Raw genomic sequence first — 17,390 nt, 5'->3', positions numbered from 1 at the left:
ACGGTAAAATAAAATAAATATGCACAATATATAGACTATAATGATATAATACAAGGAAATGTTATTTAAATGCTGAGCACTATATGTCCCTACCAGCCTATTGTGTCACATTTGCAAATGCTTCACAATGTATTTATTTGTATGCCAGCCTTGAAATAATATAGCCTATGTAGTAAATATTGCAGTTTTTATTTTCATTGTGTTGCATTCCATGTCTGAAATGTGCTGTATAAATAAAGCTTGATTTGACAGAAGAGTATGAAGATAGGCTAAAACCAAATATGTTTATAACTAAACCAAGAGACCACAGCCTGTCGTTTCTAATGGGAACACATTACTCATAATGGGCAGAACAAGCAAGGAGGTGGGCAGAGACAAACACGAGCCAGCGAGATCCTATTAGCCCGTTCTAGCACATATCTGCATATTTCCGCGTGTGCAATAACTCAATTCGCCTTTGCACTCCTTATAAACAACGCCATTTTCCACAACTTTGGCAAAGGAACAAATGAGCCTTTGCCCTCCTAAACAACGCAATTGTTTTTTTACAACTTTGGCAAAGGAACAAATGAGTCATAATGGGCAGAACAAGCAAGGAGGTGGGCAGAGCCAAACACGAGCCAGCGAGATCCTATTAGTCTGTTGTAGCATATATCTGCATATTTCCGCGTGTGCAATAACTCAATTAGCATTTGCACTCCTAAACATCGCAATTTTTTACAACTTTGGCAAAGGTTAAAGTCTACAAAACGTAGTCCACTTTGTTCATAACAGATTCTAGCTTGGGGAACAGAAAACTGTATTGCGATCCAATGTTTCATCGATTAGAAAATTTGCTGAATTTCAGCCAAAATCCATCTCCTTCCATCTTCTCCCACTGCCGGCCATATTTGGTAGTGAGTGGAAACGCCAAGCGGATGCTTCACATTTTATACATCTGGTGAAATATCTGTCTCGTTGTTCTATCTGTGCTAAAACACTTCTCCAATAGAAATCCCCGATCACGCTTGAAGGCGATGTCATGGCGACGTTGGCTAGCTAAACGCATGCGCAAAAAAACGTCATCGGTATAACGGTGGTCTCGCGACGAACTGCGCATGTGCAGGCCGTTAACTCAAAAGGCACCGCTTTCGATATAGTGTTTTTTGACGTATTTCGAGTAATAACACGTTAAACTACTTAAGACATTGTCTCGAATCTATGTTTTGCCTTTAGAAAATGAACAAATAAGGAATATTTTTTCACTTCTTTCATTTACTTCTCCATCCCCAAACCCCGGCCTGGTCTACTTAGTCTGCTTCGAACGCTTGCGCTTTTGCGTCTCTGGGTTTAGAAACTCTGTGTCCACACCTTGGCCCACACACCGCGACGCAAGGTGACGTTAAATTGCACCGACGTCAAACGTTGCCCCCCGCCATGCGTATTAAATGTATTGTTGGAGTGGTTGTTATGACTGGACAAGGCCTCGGTTTAAATTAGGAGACCCCGCCGTCGCTGCCACGGTAGACCTGCCGATGGAGGGCATGGACATAGACCTGGACCCGGAGCTCATGCAGAAATTCAACTGTATGGGCACCACTGACAAGGATGTCCTCATCTCAGAGTTCCAAAGACTGCTGGGGTTCCAACTCAACCCGGCAGGATGCGCCTTCTTCCTTGACATGACCAACTGGTGAGTTCGTGGATGTGGGGCCTAACTTGGGTAGTAGCTAGCTAAATTTTGACTAGTGCCAAATACGCGAGCTAGCTGTCATTTATTGTGGTTGTGTGTCTCTCTCATGTAGTTATAGCTATATCTAACTTGTGCCGATACTTTGCATTTGGCTATGACATTGCTGGGAATTATGCCGTGTTCATGTGCTAGTTGGAACTCGGAAATTTCTGATTGGCTGATTCGATGAACGCTACACATGTATAACTAAGCAGTTAACAAGTCAGACTTTTCCGAGTTTCCTAGTTTCGATTAGTATATGAACGCGGCAATAGCTACGTTAGTTATGTGAAACTGTAGCTAACGCTAGATATATTGGGCGGATTCGATTATGCTGTGGGGCACCGTTCTATGGACCGCGACGTGAACGGGCAAAAGCGGTGAGGGGAGGAGCGCCTTTCTCAAATGAAACAGTAATATAGGCTGCTCGGTCATGTTGTCAACAAGGCAGCATGGTGCATACAACATATCTTGTCCATTTTGTGTGTATTGGAATTTATTTCAAAACGAGTTTTCATTGGGAAGGCAGATACAGCGTTATTGTCAAAAGCAATCACTTGCATGTGTAAACACAGAATCCTACTCGAGACAACTGGGAACTCTGAAAAATACGAGGTCAAGTCATGACGTCAGTGCTCTTCAGGTCAGAAAGTCAGAACTCTAGAAAGAGGCCCGAGTTCCTGAGTTGGTATTCCGAGTTAGATGGCAGTTAAAATCGATTTTTTTGTGTGTTCAAAACAACTGGGAACTCTGAACTCTCTGACGTCATTGCGTTTAAGACAACTGGGAACTTGTGAAAAAATGAGCTCCAACTGGGAAAAATCGATTTTAACTGTTAAACTTGCTGTCGCATTTAACTTGTGTATTTTTTTATGGTCCAGCTAAACAACCATGTGCAAGCTCTAGGAGTACATTTTTGAACACCTAGCTAGCAAGTGTTTGTGATATGATGACGTAATTTGATTGGTAGTGAGCTAAGGTAGGCTAGTGATCACGACTTTATCACTGAACAGAATAAAACAACCCTGAAATTACCTTGACTCATATTTTTGCCAGGGAAAATCATTATCAGCCAGATAGTTATTTAAAAATGATATATTTTTTAAATGGTTGTTGTGAAGTAGTTTCAGGAACTAGATCATGTTGAATACTTGCTCATTTAAACATGGCATTGACTCACCCACTCTCCTCAATGTCTTTTGCCATTAAAACAGGAATCTACAGGCAGCCATCGGTGCATATTATGACGTTGAGAGTCCCAGCACCAACACACCATCCATGTCCTTTTTGGAGGATGTGACGATTGGTGAGGGAGAGTCTGTTCCCCCCGACACACCGTTCACAAAGACCTGGAGGATACAGAACACAGGTGGGGGTTACCTTTTATTCATCCAGTTCATATCACCATACGTATGATTCAGTCACAAAAGAAGAAAAACCTTCACTGCAATGTAAGACCAGGATACCACTGGCCTGTAAACGTGTGTGTGTGTGTGTGTGTGTGTGTGTGGTGCAGGTAAGGTATGAGTAACTGACTGCATGGTTGGAAAGGGAGCTTTCTGTCTTAAAAATGTGTATCAAATATCTTTGTCTGTCTGTGTGTTTCACAGGTGCAGAGTCCTGGCCACCCGGGGTATGTCTGAAGTACATCGGAGGGGACCAGTTTGGCCACATCAACATGGTGATGGTGCGCTGTCTAGACCCCCAGGAGATCTCAGACGTCAGTGTGCAGATGCACAGCCCTGCGTCACCTGGCATGTACCAGGGCCAATGGAGGATGTGCACAGCCACAGGACTGTTTTACGGAGGTAGGTCCCAAACAGCGCAGATGCACTGTTTTGTGGACCCATTTTTTTCCGTAAGGGTGTAATTCATTCCAGAAATTATCCAGACACGTTAACCTCTGCAGTGTTTTTTTTCTTCTTTTAAACCTTTTATACATTTGTGTGCAACCGTTTAGCTGTGAAGTCCTTTTTCAAGATTTTTAAGTGGTCAATCAAAGTCTTGAAATTGGTCAACTGGACTTTTTATCCTTGATTTACTGAGCATTGGGGTATTTAACTCACAGCACTCTGTCTCCTGGACAGAACACGTCACCCCTAACGCCTGGTGTGTGTCACTCTCTCTGTCCACACAGACGTGATCTGGGTGATCCTCAGTGTAGAGGTGGGGGGCCTTTTGGGCGTGACACAGCAGCTGTCCTCCTTTGAGACAGAGTTCAACACGCAGCCGCACCGCAACGTGGAGGGAGACTTCAACCCCTTCGCCTCCCCACAGAAGAGCAAACACAACGCCGGAGACCACAACAACTTGAAAGACCCTGGAGGAGCCTGGGAGGGCACGCAGGACGCCATCCAGCAAGATCAAAACGGACTGTCTCACAATGCTGTAAATAGAGCATCAAATGGGCTCCAAAGCAATCTATCAGTAGTGACTTACAGTCAGGTATGTATGAATTGATGAACCAAGTTTGGCTTGACTCGAAACAAGGTGACGTCCACTCCTTATTGTTTTCTGCTTAAACATCGGGCCTCTTGTGTGAGAAGTGAGTAGATATTACAATATTTGTATATATTTATATTTTATATAAAGGTTTTTATATATTTTTGTTTTCAGTGCCATGTTTGGATGTGGATAAAAACATCTCTCTTCATGGCTGACTTTGAAACCTCTAATTCAATATAGTGTTTTTGTCACAAAAGTACAGTGGTAGGGAAGTTTGCCGATTTTCAATGTGTTGCAACTACTGTACAGATACAGAATGTGTGTTTGGTAGTGTGGAAAACACAATCGAGCGCTGCTCTGAATTGTAGCAGACTGATTGTTCGGGAAAGCATGCAGTTTATTAGGCTACCGCCCGTTGGCTGAAAGTGGATGTTTCTGGTTTTCAGGGGTACAGTATTTAACAACCTAACATAGCATGTGTATGAAACTGAAGTTATTAGGCTACAGATGAAGTAAGTTATGATGAACTTCACAGGGTGGTGAAAGTGCACGGTGATGAGCTTGATGCTCCTTTCCAATAATTATCGAGGGTCTTCACCTGGTGACACGGCGATCGACGCTTGGCTGCCGTTTGACAAATACAAATCATTTCACTCTTTTGTCCATAATAATCTCATTATGTAGTCTATACCCGCACTGTATCTGCGAGATGTTGGCTAGAGCGCAACTAATTTTCAGTTTCCCTCTTCAGAGCACTCCCAGACAGTCCTAGCAAAATTCTTGCTTGAGAAATTGCCCTTTGCTATGAAGCTATTCTGTTTCTTTTTGACCATTTTAATGGCAAAGGTGCATAAAGATGTCAGAATTCAGAAAAATTATTTTTTAGCACTATCCACAGAGTTTTGAAACTACAGCGCACGACATGATTCAGTGCACGAATAAATCGGCACAATCAAATTCAGTTTTTTCAAATTGCCGGCGTCTTGGAGCAAAAATGTAGATAATGTATACTGTGCTAATGACGATACATCAGAAGAGTAACTGAGAGGAATTTACAATACCGCTAACTTAGCAAACAAGGTATTTGTGGTAAGTGCATGGGGGGGGCGCAATATTTATGCTTCTCTGCTATTAAAAACAATCACGGTAAGGTACACTACATTAACAAAAGTATGTGGACACCTGCTCAGCGAACATATCATAAAAAAAAATAATGTACATTAAAATGGAGTTGGTCCCCCTTTGCTGCTATATCAGCCTCCACTCTTCTGAGAAGGCTTTCCACTAGATGTTGGAACATTTTTGCGGGGACTTGCTTCCATTCAGCACAAGGGCATTGGTGAGGTCAGGCACTGATGTTGGGCGATAAGGCCTGGCTCGCAGTCGGCGTTCCAATTCATCCCAAAGGTGTTTGATGGGGTTGAGGGCAGGGCTTTGTGCAGGCCAGTCAGTTTCTTCCACACTGATCTCAACAAACTATTTCTGTATGGACCTCGCTTTGTGTATGGAGGCATTGTCATGCTGAAACAGGAAAGGGCCAAATCTGCCAAACTCAGATTAGTCCGTCGGCCTTCCAGATGGTGAAACGTGATTCATCACTCTAGAGAACGCATTTCTATTGCTCTAGAGTCCAATGGGGGAGCGCTTTACACCACTCCAGCCAAAGCTTGGCATTGCGCATGGTGATCTTAGGCTTGTGTGCGGCTGCTCGGCCATGGAAACCCATTTCACGAAGCTCCTGACAAACAGTTATTGTGCTGGTGTTGCTTCCAGAGGCAGTTTGGAACTCGGTAGTGAGTGTTGTAACTCAGGACATACTATTGTTGGAAAGGTGGCAACCTATGACAGTGCCGCGTTGAAAGTCACTGATCTCCATTCTTCTGCCAATGTTTGTCTTTAGAGATTGCATGGCTGTGTGCTCAATTTATTTTTTTATTATACACCCATCAGCAACGGGTGTGGCTGAAATATTCTAATCCACTAATTTGAAGGGGTGTCAACATACTTTTGTGTGTGTGTGTGTATATACACTACCGTTCAAAAGTTTTGGGTCACTTAGAAATGTGCTTGTTTTTGAAAGAAAAGCACACTTTTTTTCATTTTTTTCCCCCATTAAAATAACATCAACTTGATCAGAAATAGTGTAGACATTGTTAATGTTGGAAATGACTATTGTAGCTGGAAATGACTTAAAATTAAAAAAAATATAATAATATGTATAGAATATGTACAGAGGCCCATTATCAGCAACCATCACTCCTGTGTTCCAATGGCATGTTTTAGGTACCGTAAATTCCGAACTATAAGCCGCAACTTTTTTCCCAGGCTTTGAACGTCGCGGCTTAAACAATGACGCGGCTAATATATGGATTTTTCCCGCTTTCACTTAAAAAAAAAAACCACATTCTGTGACGTGCTCAGTTTTTTGGCGGCATGAAGCGTTCTTTAGACCAATGAAATTGCCGAACGGGTTAAGGTCAAACAACTCTTTTTGTTTACTGTTTAGATTAAATTGAGCGCTCTCAAACTTCCCATCATTCTGATTACGGTAGTCATTTTGTCACCCTGATTCCTGGGGGCACAACAAAGTATTTGCAGTCACTCGACATCAGTGTAAATCGTGCATTTAAGGTGGCGCTCTGTGTTCAGCGGGAGGCTTGGATGACAAGTGGGGAGAAATCCTTCACTAAAACGGGCCGCATGCGAAGAGCAACTTATGGTCAATTCTGCCAGTGGGTCCTGACAGCGTGGAGCATTGTCAAAAAATCCACTATCATCAACGGGTTTCGAAAGGCTGGACTGCTGCGTGTTGAAGAGGGCTCAGCGGGGGATTTGCCTCCGGATGAAAGTGACGAGAGCGACAATGAAAACGATCCAATATCGGATGAAGCAATTCTGAGGCTATTCAACTCCGACACTGAAGGAGATGGTTTCAGTGCACAGGAGAAGGAAGATGGTGAGCAATGACTTTCTTGGTAGGCTACTGTTTACTGCTAATTTTGTATTTTTTGTTACAAGCCGTGTTTCGTTAAAGCCTGTATAAAGTTCATTTGTTTCAATGTACCGGTCGGCACCTGCGGCTTATAGACATGTGCGGCTTATTTATGTTCAAAATAATATTTATTTTTAAATTCAGTGGGTGCGGCTTATATTCAGGTGCGCTTAATAGTCCGGAAATTACGGTAATCAAAGTTTATAATTTTAAGTCTAATTGATCATTAGAAAACCCTTTTGCAATTATGTTAGCACAACTGAAAACTGTTATGCTGATTTTAAAGAAGCAATAAAACTGTCCTTTAGACTAGTTAAGTATCTGGAGCATCAGCATTTGTGGGTTTGATTACAGGCTCAAAATGGCCAGAAACAAGGGACTTCTGAAACTCATCAGTCTGTTCTTGTTCTGAGAAATGAAGGCTATTCCATGCGAGAAATTGCCAAGAAACTGAAGATCTCGTACAACGCTGTGTACTACTCCCTTCACAGAACAGAGAAAGCTGTCTCTAACCAGAATAGAAAGAGGACAACTGAGCAAGAGGACAAGTACATTAGTGTCTAGTTTGAGAAACAGACGCCTTACAAGTCCTCAACTGGCAGCCTCATTAAATAAACTCAGCAAAAAAAGAAATGTCCTCTCACTGTCAACTGCGTTTATTTTCAACAAACTTAACATGCGTAAATATTTGTATGAACATAACAAGATTCAACAACTGAGACATGAACTGAAGAAGTTCCACAGACATGTGACTAACAGATATTGAGTAATGTGTCCCTGAACAAAGGGGGTCAAAATCAAAAGTAACAGTCAGTATCTGGTGTGGCCACCAGCTGCATTAAGTACTGCAGTGCATCTCCTCATGGACTGCACCAGATTTGCCAGTTCTTGCTGTGAGATGTTACCCCACTCTTCCACCAAGGCACCTGCAAGTTCCCAGACATTTCTAGGGGGAATGGCCCTAGCTCTCACCCTCTAATCCAACAGTCCCAGACGTGCTGAATGGGATTTGAGATCCGGGCTCTTCACTGGCCATGGCAGAACACTGACATTTCTGTCTTGCAGGAAATCATGCACAGAACGAGCGGTATGGCTGGTGGCATTGTCATACTGGAGGGTCATGTCAGGATGAGCCTGCAGGAAGGGTACCACATGAGGGAGGAGGATGTCTTCCCTGTAACGCACAGTGTTGATTACCTGCATGCAATAACAAGCTCAGTCCGATGATGCTGTGACACACCGCCCCAGACCATGACGGTCCCTCCACCTCCAAATCCATCCAGCTCCAGAGTACAGGCCTCGGTGTAATGCTCATTCCATCGACGATAAACGCGAATCCGACCGTCACCCCTGGTGAGACAAAACCGCAACTCGTCAGTGAAGAGCCCTTTTTGCCAGTCCTGTCTGGTCCAGCGACGGTGGGTTTGTGCCCGTAGGCGACGTTGTTGCTGGTGATGTCTGGTGAGGACCTGCCTTACAACAGGCCTACAAGCCCTCAGTCCAGCCTCTCTCAGCCTATTGCGGACAGTCTGAGCACTGATGGAGGGATTGTGCGTTCCTGGTGTAACTCGGGTAGTTGTTGTTGCCATCCTGTACCTGTTCCGCAGGTGTGATGTTCGGATGTACCGATCCTGTGCAGGTGTTGTTACACGTGGTCTGCCACTGCGAGGATGATCAGCTGTCTGTCCTGTCTCCCTGTTGTGCTGTCTTAGGCGTCTCACAGTACAGACATTGCTATTTATTGCCCTGGCCACATCTGCAGTTCTCATGCCTCCTTGTAGCATGCCTAAGGCACGTTCATTCAGATGAGCAGGGACCCAGGGCATCTTTCTTTTGGTGTTTTTCAGAGTCAGTAGAAAGGCCTCTTTTTAGTGTCCTTAGTTGCCTACCGTCTGTAAGCTGTTAGTGTCTTAACGTCCGTTCCACAGGTGCATGTTCATGAATTGTTTATTGAATAAGCATGGGAAACAGTGTTTATACCCTTTTACAATGAAGATCTGTTTAGTTATTTGGATTTTTAAGAATTATCTTTGAAAGACAGGGTCCTGAAAAAGGGACGTTTCTTTTTTTGCTGAGTGTAGTACCCGTGAAACACCAGTCTCAACGTCAACAGTGAAGAGGTGACTCCGGGATGCTGGCCTTCTGGGCAGAGTTCCTCTGTCCAGTGTCTGTGTTCTTTTGCCCATCTTAATTTTTTATTTTATTGGCCAGTCTGAGATATGGCTTTTTCTTTGCAACTCTGCCTAGAAGGCCAGCGTACCGGAGCCGCCTCTTTACTGTTGACGTTGAGACTGGTGTTTTGCGGGTACTATTTAATGAAGCTGCCAGTTGAGGACTTGTGAGGCGTCTGTTTCTCAAACTAGACACTCTAATGTACTTGTCCTGTTGCTCAGTTGTGCACCGGGGCCTCCCACGCCTCTTTCTATTCTGGTTAGAGCCAGGTTGCGTTCTGTGAAGGAGGTAGTACACAGCGTTGTACAAGATCTTCAGTTTCTTGTCAACTTCTCGCATTGAATAGCCTTCATTTATCAGAACAAGAATGGACTGACGAGTTTCAGAAGAAAGTTCTTTGTTTCTGGCCATTTTGAGCCTGTTATCGAACCCACAAATGCTGATTCTCTAGATACTCAACTAGTCTAAAGAAGGCCCGTTTTATTGCTTCTTTAATCAGGACAACAGTTTTCAGCTGTGCTAACATAATTGCAAAAGGGTTTTCTAATGATCAATTAGCCTTTTTAAACACAACATGCCATTGGAACACAGGAGTGGTGGTTGCTGATAATAGGTGTACAGAGGCCCATGTAAATGACTATTGTAGCTGGAAACAGTTGATTTCTTTTTATTTTTATGGAATATCTACAACTTTAACAATGTCTATACTGTATTTCTATACTGTATTTCAAGTTGATGTTATTTTGATGGACAAAAAATGCGCTTTTCTTTAAAAAACAAGGACATTTCTAAGTGACCCAACTTTTGAATGGTTATGTGTGTGTGTGTGTGTACTTAATAGGTATTAACACCAGTAACCTGGATCTCATAACCACTCTTCACATTTCCTGAATTATTATTATTTTTTTAAATGATGACAAGACCTGGGAAATTACAACATTTCCCCCCCAATGTGGCACTAATGCAATTCCACAAAATACACAACATGCGCCGCAGCAGATTGGCAAAAAATGTAGTGGCACATTATCTAAACAGGTTGTCACATGGAAGCCTTTAGCCTAGCGGATTTACTTCACACAAAGTCGCCATAAATTCAAAGCACATGCATAATTGAAACTGCCGGACTGCACACAAGACCCAAATGCAGTTTAGAGTTCTAATTAGAACTGATAATTTGATTCTGATCCAAGCCCGGTGAGCAGAAGCCCGAGCCCAGGCCTGTTCGGCCATCACAGAAATTAAATGAGTACGAAAAAAAAAAAGAAAAAGCCAGACATCTAGTAAACAGTAGGCTATATTGATTTAAACTAGTGTTGAGAACAACACGGTGGAGGCGGCCGGCAATGGAGTGAGGAAACGGCCATTGGGCCTAGAAAAAGCACAGAGAAAGGAAAACTCACCTTAGATATGAGCAACTGAATGATGAAAATATTGGAATAAAGTAGACTAGTGCAATTGAAGGCATGTATCAAATTCTTGCTTATACTGAAACTCCTAAAGTTGTATCCAACCGTTATACTAATTTAAAGCAATCGTGTGTGTGTGTGTGTGTGTGTGTGTGTGTGTGTGTGTGTGTGTGTGTGTGTGTGTGTGTGTGGTCACCTAGATTATAATTTTAGCAATGTTTTGATTGGGAAAGTGCTGATTTGATAAGCGTGGGGGACTTATCTAGATAGATTTTTCACTGAATCTCTGTTTGGATATTTGGTAACAATTTAGGCTGGGGAAATATTAGTTAAGTACTAATGATCATATTTTATTCTTGTTTGCTCATACAGTGGCAAGGAAAAAGTATGTGAACCCTTTGGAAATACCTGGATTTCTGCATAAGTTGGTCATAAAATGTTCTGATCTTCATCTAGGTCACAATAATAGACAAACAGTCTGCTTAAACTAATAACACGCAAACAATTATACGTTTCTTTATTGAAAACACCGCGTAAACATTCACAGTGCAGGGTGGATAGAGTATGTGAACCCTTGCATTCAATAACGGGTTGATCCTCCTTTGGCAGCAATAACCTCAACCAAATGTTTTCTGTAGTTGCGGATCAGACCTGCACAAGTCACAACATTCCTCTTTACGAAACTGTTTCAGTTCAGCAATATTCTTGGGTTGTCTGGTGTGAGCTGCTCTCTTGAGCTCATGCCACAGCATCTCAATTGGGTTGAGGTCAGGACTGGGCCACTCCAGAAGGCCTATTTTATTCTTTTGAAGCCATTCTGTTGTTGATTTTACTTCTGTGTTTTGGGTCGTTGTCCTGTTGCGTCACCCAACTTCTGTTGAGCTTCAATTGGCAGACAGACAGCCTAACGTTCTCCTGCAAAATGTCTTGATAAACTTGAATAGATTTTTCCGTTGACGATTAGCAAGCTGTCCAGGCCCTGAGGCAGCAAAGCAGCTCCAAACCATGATGCTCACTCCACCATACTTTACAGTTGGGATGAGGTTTTGATGTTGGTGTGCTGTGCCTTTTTTTCTCCTTTTTTTTTGTCTCCACACAGTGTTTGTGTGTGTGTGTGTGTGCCTTCCAAACAACTCAATTGTAGTGTCATCTGTCCACAGAATATTTTGCCAGTAGCGCTGTGGAACATCCAGGTGCACTTTTGCAAACTTCAGACGTGCAGCAATGTTTTTTTTGGACAGCAGTGGCTTCTTCTGTGCTGTCCTCCCATGAACACCATTCTTGTTTAGTGTTTTCCATGTCGTAGACTCGTCAACAGAGATGTTAGCATGTTCCAGAGATGTCTGTAAGTCTTTAGCTGACACTCTAGGATTCTTCTTAACCTCATTGAGCATTCTGCGCTGTGCTCTTGCAGTCATCTTTGCAGGACGGCCACTCCTAGGGAGAGTAGCAATAGTGCTGAACTTTCTCCATTTCTAGACAATTTGTGGAATGATGAACATCAAGGCTTTAAGAGATACTTTTGTAATCCTTTCCAGCTTTATGCAAGTCAACAATTCTTAGGTCTTCTGAGATCTCTTTTGTTCGATGCATGGTTCACATCAGGCAATGCTTGTGAATAGCAAACTCCCCAAAAAATAAAAAGATAGATAGATAGATATCTTTCTATCTTTCTATCTTTCTATCTTTCTATCTTTCTATCTTTCTATCTTTCTATCTTTCTTTCTTTCTTTCTTTCTTTCTTTCTTTCTTTCTTTCTTTCTTTCTTTCTTTCTTTCTTTCTTTCTTTCTTTCTTTCTTTCTTTCTTTCTTTCTTTCTTTCTCTTTCTTTCTTTCTTTCTTTCTTTCTTTCTTTCTTTCTTTCTTTCTTTCTTTCTTTCTTTCTTTCTTTCTTTCTTTCTTTCTTTCTTTCTTTCTTTCTTTCTTTCTTTCTTTCTTTCTTTCTTTCTTTCTTTCTTTCTTTCTTTCTTTCTTTCTTTCTTTCTTTCTTTCTTTCTTTCTTTCTTTCTTTCTTTCTTTCTTTCTTTCTTTCTTTCTTTCTTTCTTTCTTTCTTTCTTTCTTTCTTTCTTTCTTTCTTTCTTTCTTTCTTTCTTTCTTTCTTTCTTTCTTTCTTTCTTTCTTTCTTTCTTTCTTTCTTTCTTTCTTTCTTTCTTTCTTTCTTCTTTCTTTCTTTCTTTCTTTCTTTCTTTCTTTCTTTCTTTCTTTCTTTCTTTCTTTCTTTCTTTCTTTCTTTCTTTCTTTCTTTCTTTCTTTCTTTCTTTCTTTCTTTCTTTCTTTCTTTCTTTCTTTCTTTCTTTCTTTCTTTCTTTCTTTCTTTCTTTCTTTCTTTCTTTCTTTCTTTCTTTCTTTCTTTCTTTCTTTCTTTTTTTCTTTCTTTCTTTCTTTCTTTCTTTCTTTCTTTCTTTCTTTCTTTCTTACTTATAGGGCAAGGCAGCTCTAACCAACATCTCCAATCTCATCTCATTGATTGGACTCCAGGTTAGCTGACTCCTGACTCCAATTAGCTTTTGGAGAAGTCTTTAGCCTAGGGGTTCACATACGTTTTCCAACCTACACTGTGAATTTTTAAATGATGTATTCAATATAGACAATGAGAAATTCATTAATTTGTGTGTTATTACTTTATGCACACTATGTTTGTCTAATTGTTGTGACTTAGATAAAGATCAGATCGAATTTGATGACCAATTTAAACAGAAATCCAGGTAATTCCAAAGGGTTCACATACTTTTTCTTGCCACTGTATATTAGCTGATAACATTTTGAACAAGTCTGCTTGATCTTCGCTTGTGTAGTAGCCTGTCCTACTTCCAACCAAAAGCCTTTGACTTGTCTGATAATCAATCAATGTGATTTTGTGTCACTGAATCTCTATTTGTTTGGTTATTTGATCTCTGGCAGGACATGTGGTGGATGAGCAAAAAAAAAAAAAGAGCCATCACTGATCAGAAACATTTAGTGTACAATAATGTAGCCTAAATCCAGTGTATATTTATATATTGACTACGTTGTAGTCTTTTTATTTTTTATATGGAGCCTAGGCTATTTTCCTATTGTGCCAATCCCAGTGAAACCCAAAATCCTGACTCCTGTCTCGCATTAAAATTCCTAACTTTATTCTGTAATCCATAGGTTGCATTATTAAAGCACGTCTCGCCTATGCATGTCAAAATACCGCTGTAACATTTATCCTGCTTCTCTGCGCTCTCTCATTGCTGCCCATATGAGCGCTTAGGTCGATTTTAGTTATTTATTTTTTTAAGCAGAGTTGGTGCCTGTTAAAATACCTTGATATTTAAACAATTACCTCTCTTCGTCTCCCTGTTATTCATGAGCTGATTTGTATTATAATAATAATATCGATTTTTGCCAAATAGGAGATATTCTGTCAACTTTGATCATTTTGACTTTTGTTTGACCGCCGTTACAAAGTTTGTATGATTCGACAACGCTATAGCCTATTCGGGGTTTATGAACGCCCTCTTTCGCAATTCACAACAATGTCACTGGCGATCAAAGTTACTGTATCATTACTAAATATCAGTTTTACTTTCGGTGAAATCTTTATATATTTTGGGAGAACCCTGGCATAGTAACCATATCTTATTTTTTTTTTTTATTATTTTTTAAAGATTTCTGTGGTATTTCCTGGGACTCTCTGTCACGTATACTCCCTCTCCGGCCTCTAGGTCATCAGGCTGCTGATTATCCCGCTCACCTGTCACCATCGTCTCGCGCACCTGCGCCTCATGACACTCACCTGAACTCCATCACCTCCTTGATTATCTTCCCTGTATCTCTCACTCCCCTTGGTTCCTTCCTCGGGTGTTATTGACTCTGTTTTCATGTCGGTGCGTTGTTTGTGTTTCGTGTTCATTGTTTCTTTTATTTATAAAAACACTCACTCCCTGAACTTGCTTGCCGACTCTCAGCGCACACTTGTTACGCTCTCGGTATAAATGTGAATTATTCTTGGTATTGAAATACATTTTTGGGGAAAATATTCATCCATAGTACTTAATTGTTACCGAGAAATGATTTGATATTGAGATAAACACGGCTGCATTGGACCTTTTTTTTAAAGTCTTGGACTAAAGCATTCTCAACGGAGGTTCTTCTTGTAGTCATAATCAGTATCTGGAAAACCAGCCCTATATGTCAGTTCGTGGTTACAATATCGCAAGTTATTTTATTGTTTTTATGGATTTACCTGTATATATGATAACTCTCGTCAGTTTGCCACCATATAGCCCTCAGAGATGCTTGGATATGTGTGTGTCCGTGCCTGCTCTAAATCACTTCATACTTCTGTTTTATAGCTAGCCTTTTTTTATTCCAGACTGTAAATGTACTGCCACTCCTGGCTGGGTACACCTGACTGTTTAGAAACCCATGCCTCTGTTGCTCATTCACAGTGTTTATTGACTCAATAATGGACTACGGTACTGCTGAACTTATCTTTCTGAGGGATACAGATGTGCTTTATGTAAGGGCCTGCCCTGTTCAGGAGGGTGCTGCTACCTTACTGGCCTGCGACACCGGACACGTAACTTTTGCAAACTTTGAGAAACTCCTATGAAATTCAATGAAAACCTGGGCGTAAGCACGCCGACTCCGCAAGAGGCATGCGCCGTTCAGCGTAGACTTGTGCACTGGTTCTAATTTCAAGATTGCCACACTCCGCTCCCACCCGAGAACAACGGGATGGAGCGGCCCACGCTCTGCTCATGCCGGGAAAAAGTTACACGTCCAGTGTAGCAGTACTGTTGTCTCAATGCCCCAGTGTAAGAGAATTTTCTGATCGAAATGTAATGAACGGCGCTTATACGATTCCCTATTCTAAGCGACAGGCAATCTCATATTTGTTCTACACAATGCATTTCTATCTACCACGTTCTTAGCATTTCCCTTTACTGATCTCATACCATGCATTTGACTGTGTTCTGTGTCTCTCCCCAGGGTATTCATGGCCCCTATCCGTTTGGCCAGAGTTAGAAAGATGGAGATCCAGGCGGTGCTGAACTGACCTGGGTATGTTGAGGCAGGGGCACCGGAGAGGGGAGTGACATATTTCATACAGACTCCAAACAACCCTCTTCCTTGCCCCAATCCACCAAAACACAAGCTACAGAGAGAACAAGGACGCACCTACCCCAGCGAATAACCCCCTACCAACATCATCAGCACCCTCCTGAGATCTGCATGTGTAAATGCTACATAATGAGTGCTATAAATCCTAAAAAAGAAATCATACTACTACACAGCTGTTTTTAGTTTTCTTTCTTATTTTTAGCTGTCAACAAACCTCAGTGAGTAAGGACTGCTGGATGAGTTTAGCTTGAGCAAATGACATGTGTGAGTGACTGAAAAAAACCCATCAAGCTATTTTGCCTGTTGAGCAATTGTACAGTTGAAGTCGGAAGTTTACATACACGTTGGTTGGAGTCATTAAAACTCGTTTTTCAACCACTCCACAAATTTCTTGTTAACTAACTATAGTTTTGGCAAGTCAGTTAGGACATCTACTTTGCATGACACAAGTCATTATTCCAAAAATGGTTTACTGAAAGATTATTTCACTTACAATTCACTGTATCACAATTCCAGTGGGTCAGAAGTTTACATACACAAAGTTGACTGCGTTTAAACAGCTTGGAAAATTCCAGAAAATGATGTCATGGCTTTAGAAGTTTCTGATTGCTAATTGACATAATTTGAGTCAATTGGAGGTGTATCTCTGGATGTATTTCAAGGCCTACCTTCAAACTCAGTGCCTCTTTGCTGGACATCATTGAAAAATCAAAAGAAATCAGCCAAGACCTGGTTCATCCTTGGGAGCAATTTCCAAACGCCTGAAGGTACCACGTTCATCTATACAAAGAAGAGTACGCAAGTATAAACACCATGGGACCACGCAGCTGTCATACTGCTCAGGAAGGAGACGCGTTTTGTCTCCTCGAGATTAATGTACTTTGGTGCGAAAAGTGCAAATCAATCCCAGAACAACAGCAAAGGACCTTGGTAAGATGCTGGAGGAAACGGGTACAAAAGTATCTATATCCACAGGAAACGAGTCCTATGTCGACATAACCTGAAAGGCCGCTCAGCAAGGAAGAAGCCACTGCTCAAAAAACGGCATTAAAAAAAGCCAGACTGTTTGCAACTGCACATGGGGACAAAGATCGTACTTTTTGGAGAAATGTACTCTGGTCTGATGAGACAAAAATAGAACTGTTTGGCCATAATGACCATTGTTATGTTTGGAGGAAAAAGGGGAAGGCTTGCAAGCTGAAGAACACCATCCCAACCGTGACGCACGGGGGTGGCAGCATCATGTTGTGGGGGTGCTTTGCTGCAGGAGGGACTGGTGCACTTCACAAAATAGATGGCATCTTGAGGAAGGAAAATGTATGTGGATATATTGAAGCGACAACTCAAGACATCAATCAGGAAGTTAAAGCTTGGTCGCAAATGGGTCTTCCAAATGGACAATGACCCCAAGCATACTTCCAAAGTTGTGGCAAAATGGCTTAAGGACAACAAAGTCAAGGTATTGGAGTGGCCATCACAAAGCCTTGACTTCAATCCTATAGAAAATCTGTGGGCAGAACTGAAAAAGCGTGTGCAAGTAAGGAGGCCTACAATCCTGACTCAGTTACACCA

General features: G+C 41.6%; 1 protein-coding gene across 1 annotated transcript; it reads left to right on the top strand.

Annotated features, from left to right (window-relative positions):
* The first annotated feature begins 1,085 nt into the window (after positions 1-1,085).
* LOC115151034 (protein ILRUN) lies at positions 1,086-16,100 on the top strand. Its single transcript, XM_029694951.1, has 5 exons — positions 1,086-1,672; positions 2,926-3,080; positions 3,322-3,519; positions 3,849-4,156; positions 15,687-16,100. The coding sequence occupies exons 1-5, from the start codon at positions 1,428-1,430 to the stop codon at positions 15,720-15,722; spliced, it is 942 nt and encodes a 313-aa protein (XP_029550811.1). The 5' UTR covers positions 1,086-1,427; the 3' UTR covers positions 15,723-16,100.
* Positions 16,101-17,390: the final 1,290 nt, after the last annotated feature.

Source organism: Salmo trutta, chromosome 16 (genome assembly GCF_901001165.1).
Source record: "Salmo trutta chromosome 16, fSalTru1.1, whole genome shotgun sequence".
Taxonomy (NCBI): Eukaryota; Metazoa; Chordata; class Actinopteri; order Salmoniformes; family Salmonidae; genus Salmo; species Salmo trutta.
Note: the sequence above shows the minus strand (reverse complement) of the source record. Positions and strands in the feature narration are given on the sequence as shown.

Coding starts and splice junctions, on each gene's coding strand:
- LOC115151034 (XM_029694951.1), top strand. CDS start 1,428: ATGTATTGTTGGAGTGGTTGTTATGACTGGACAAGGCCTCGGTTTAAA. Junction 3,081..3,321: donor CTGGAGGATACAGAACACAG/GTGGGGGTTACC, acceptor TGTGTTTCACAG/GTGCAGAGTCCTGGCCACCC. Junction 4,157..15,686: donor CAGTAGTGACTTACAGTCAG/GTATGTATGAAT, acceptor GTCTCTCCCCAG/GGTATTCATGGCCCCTATCC.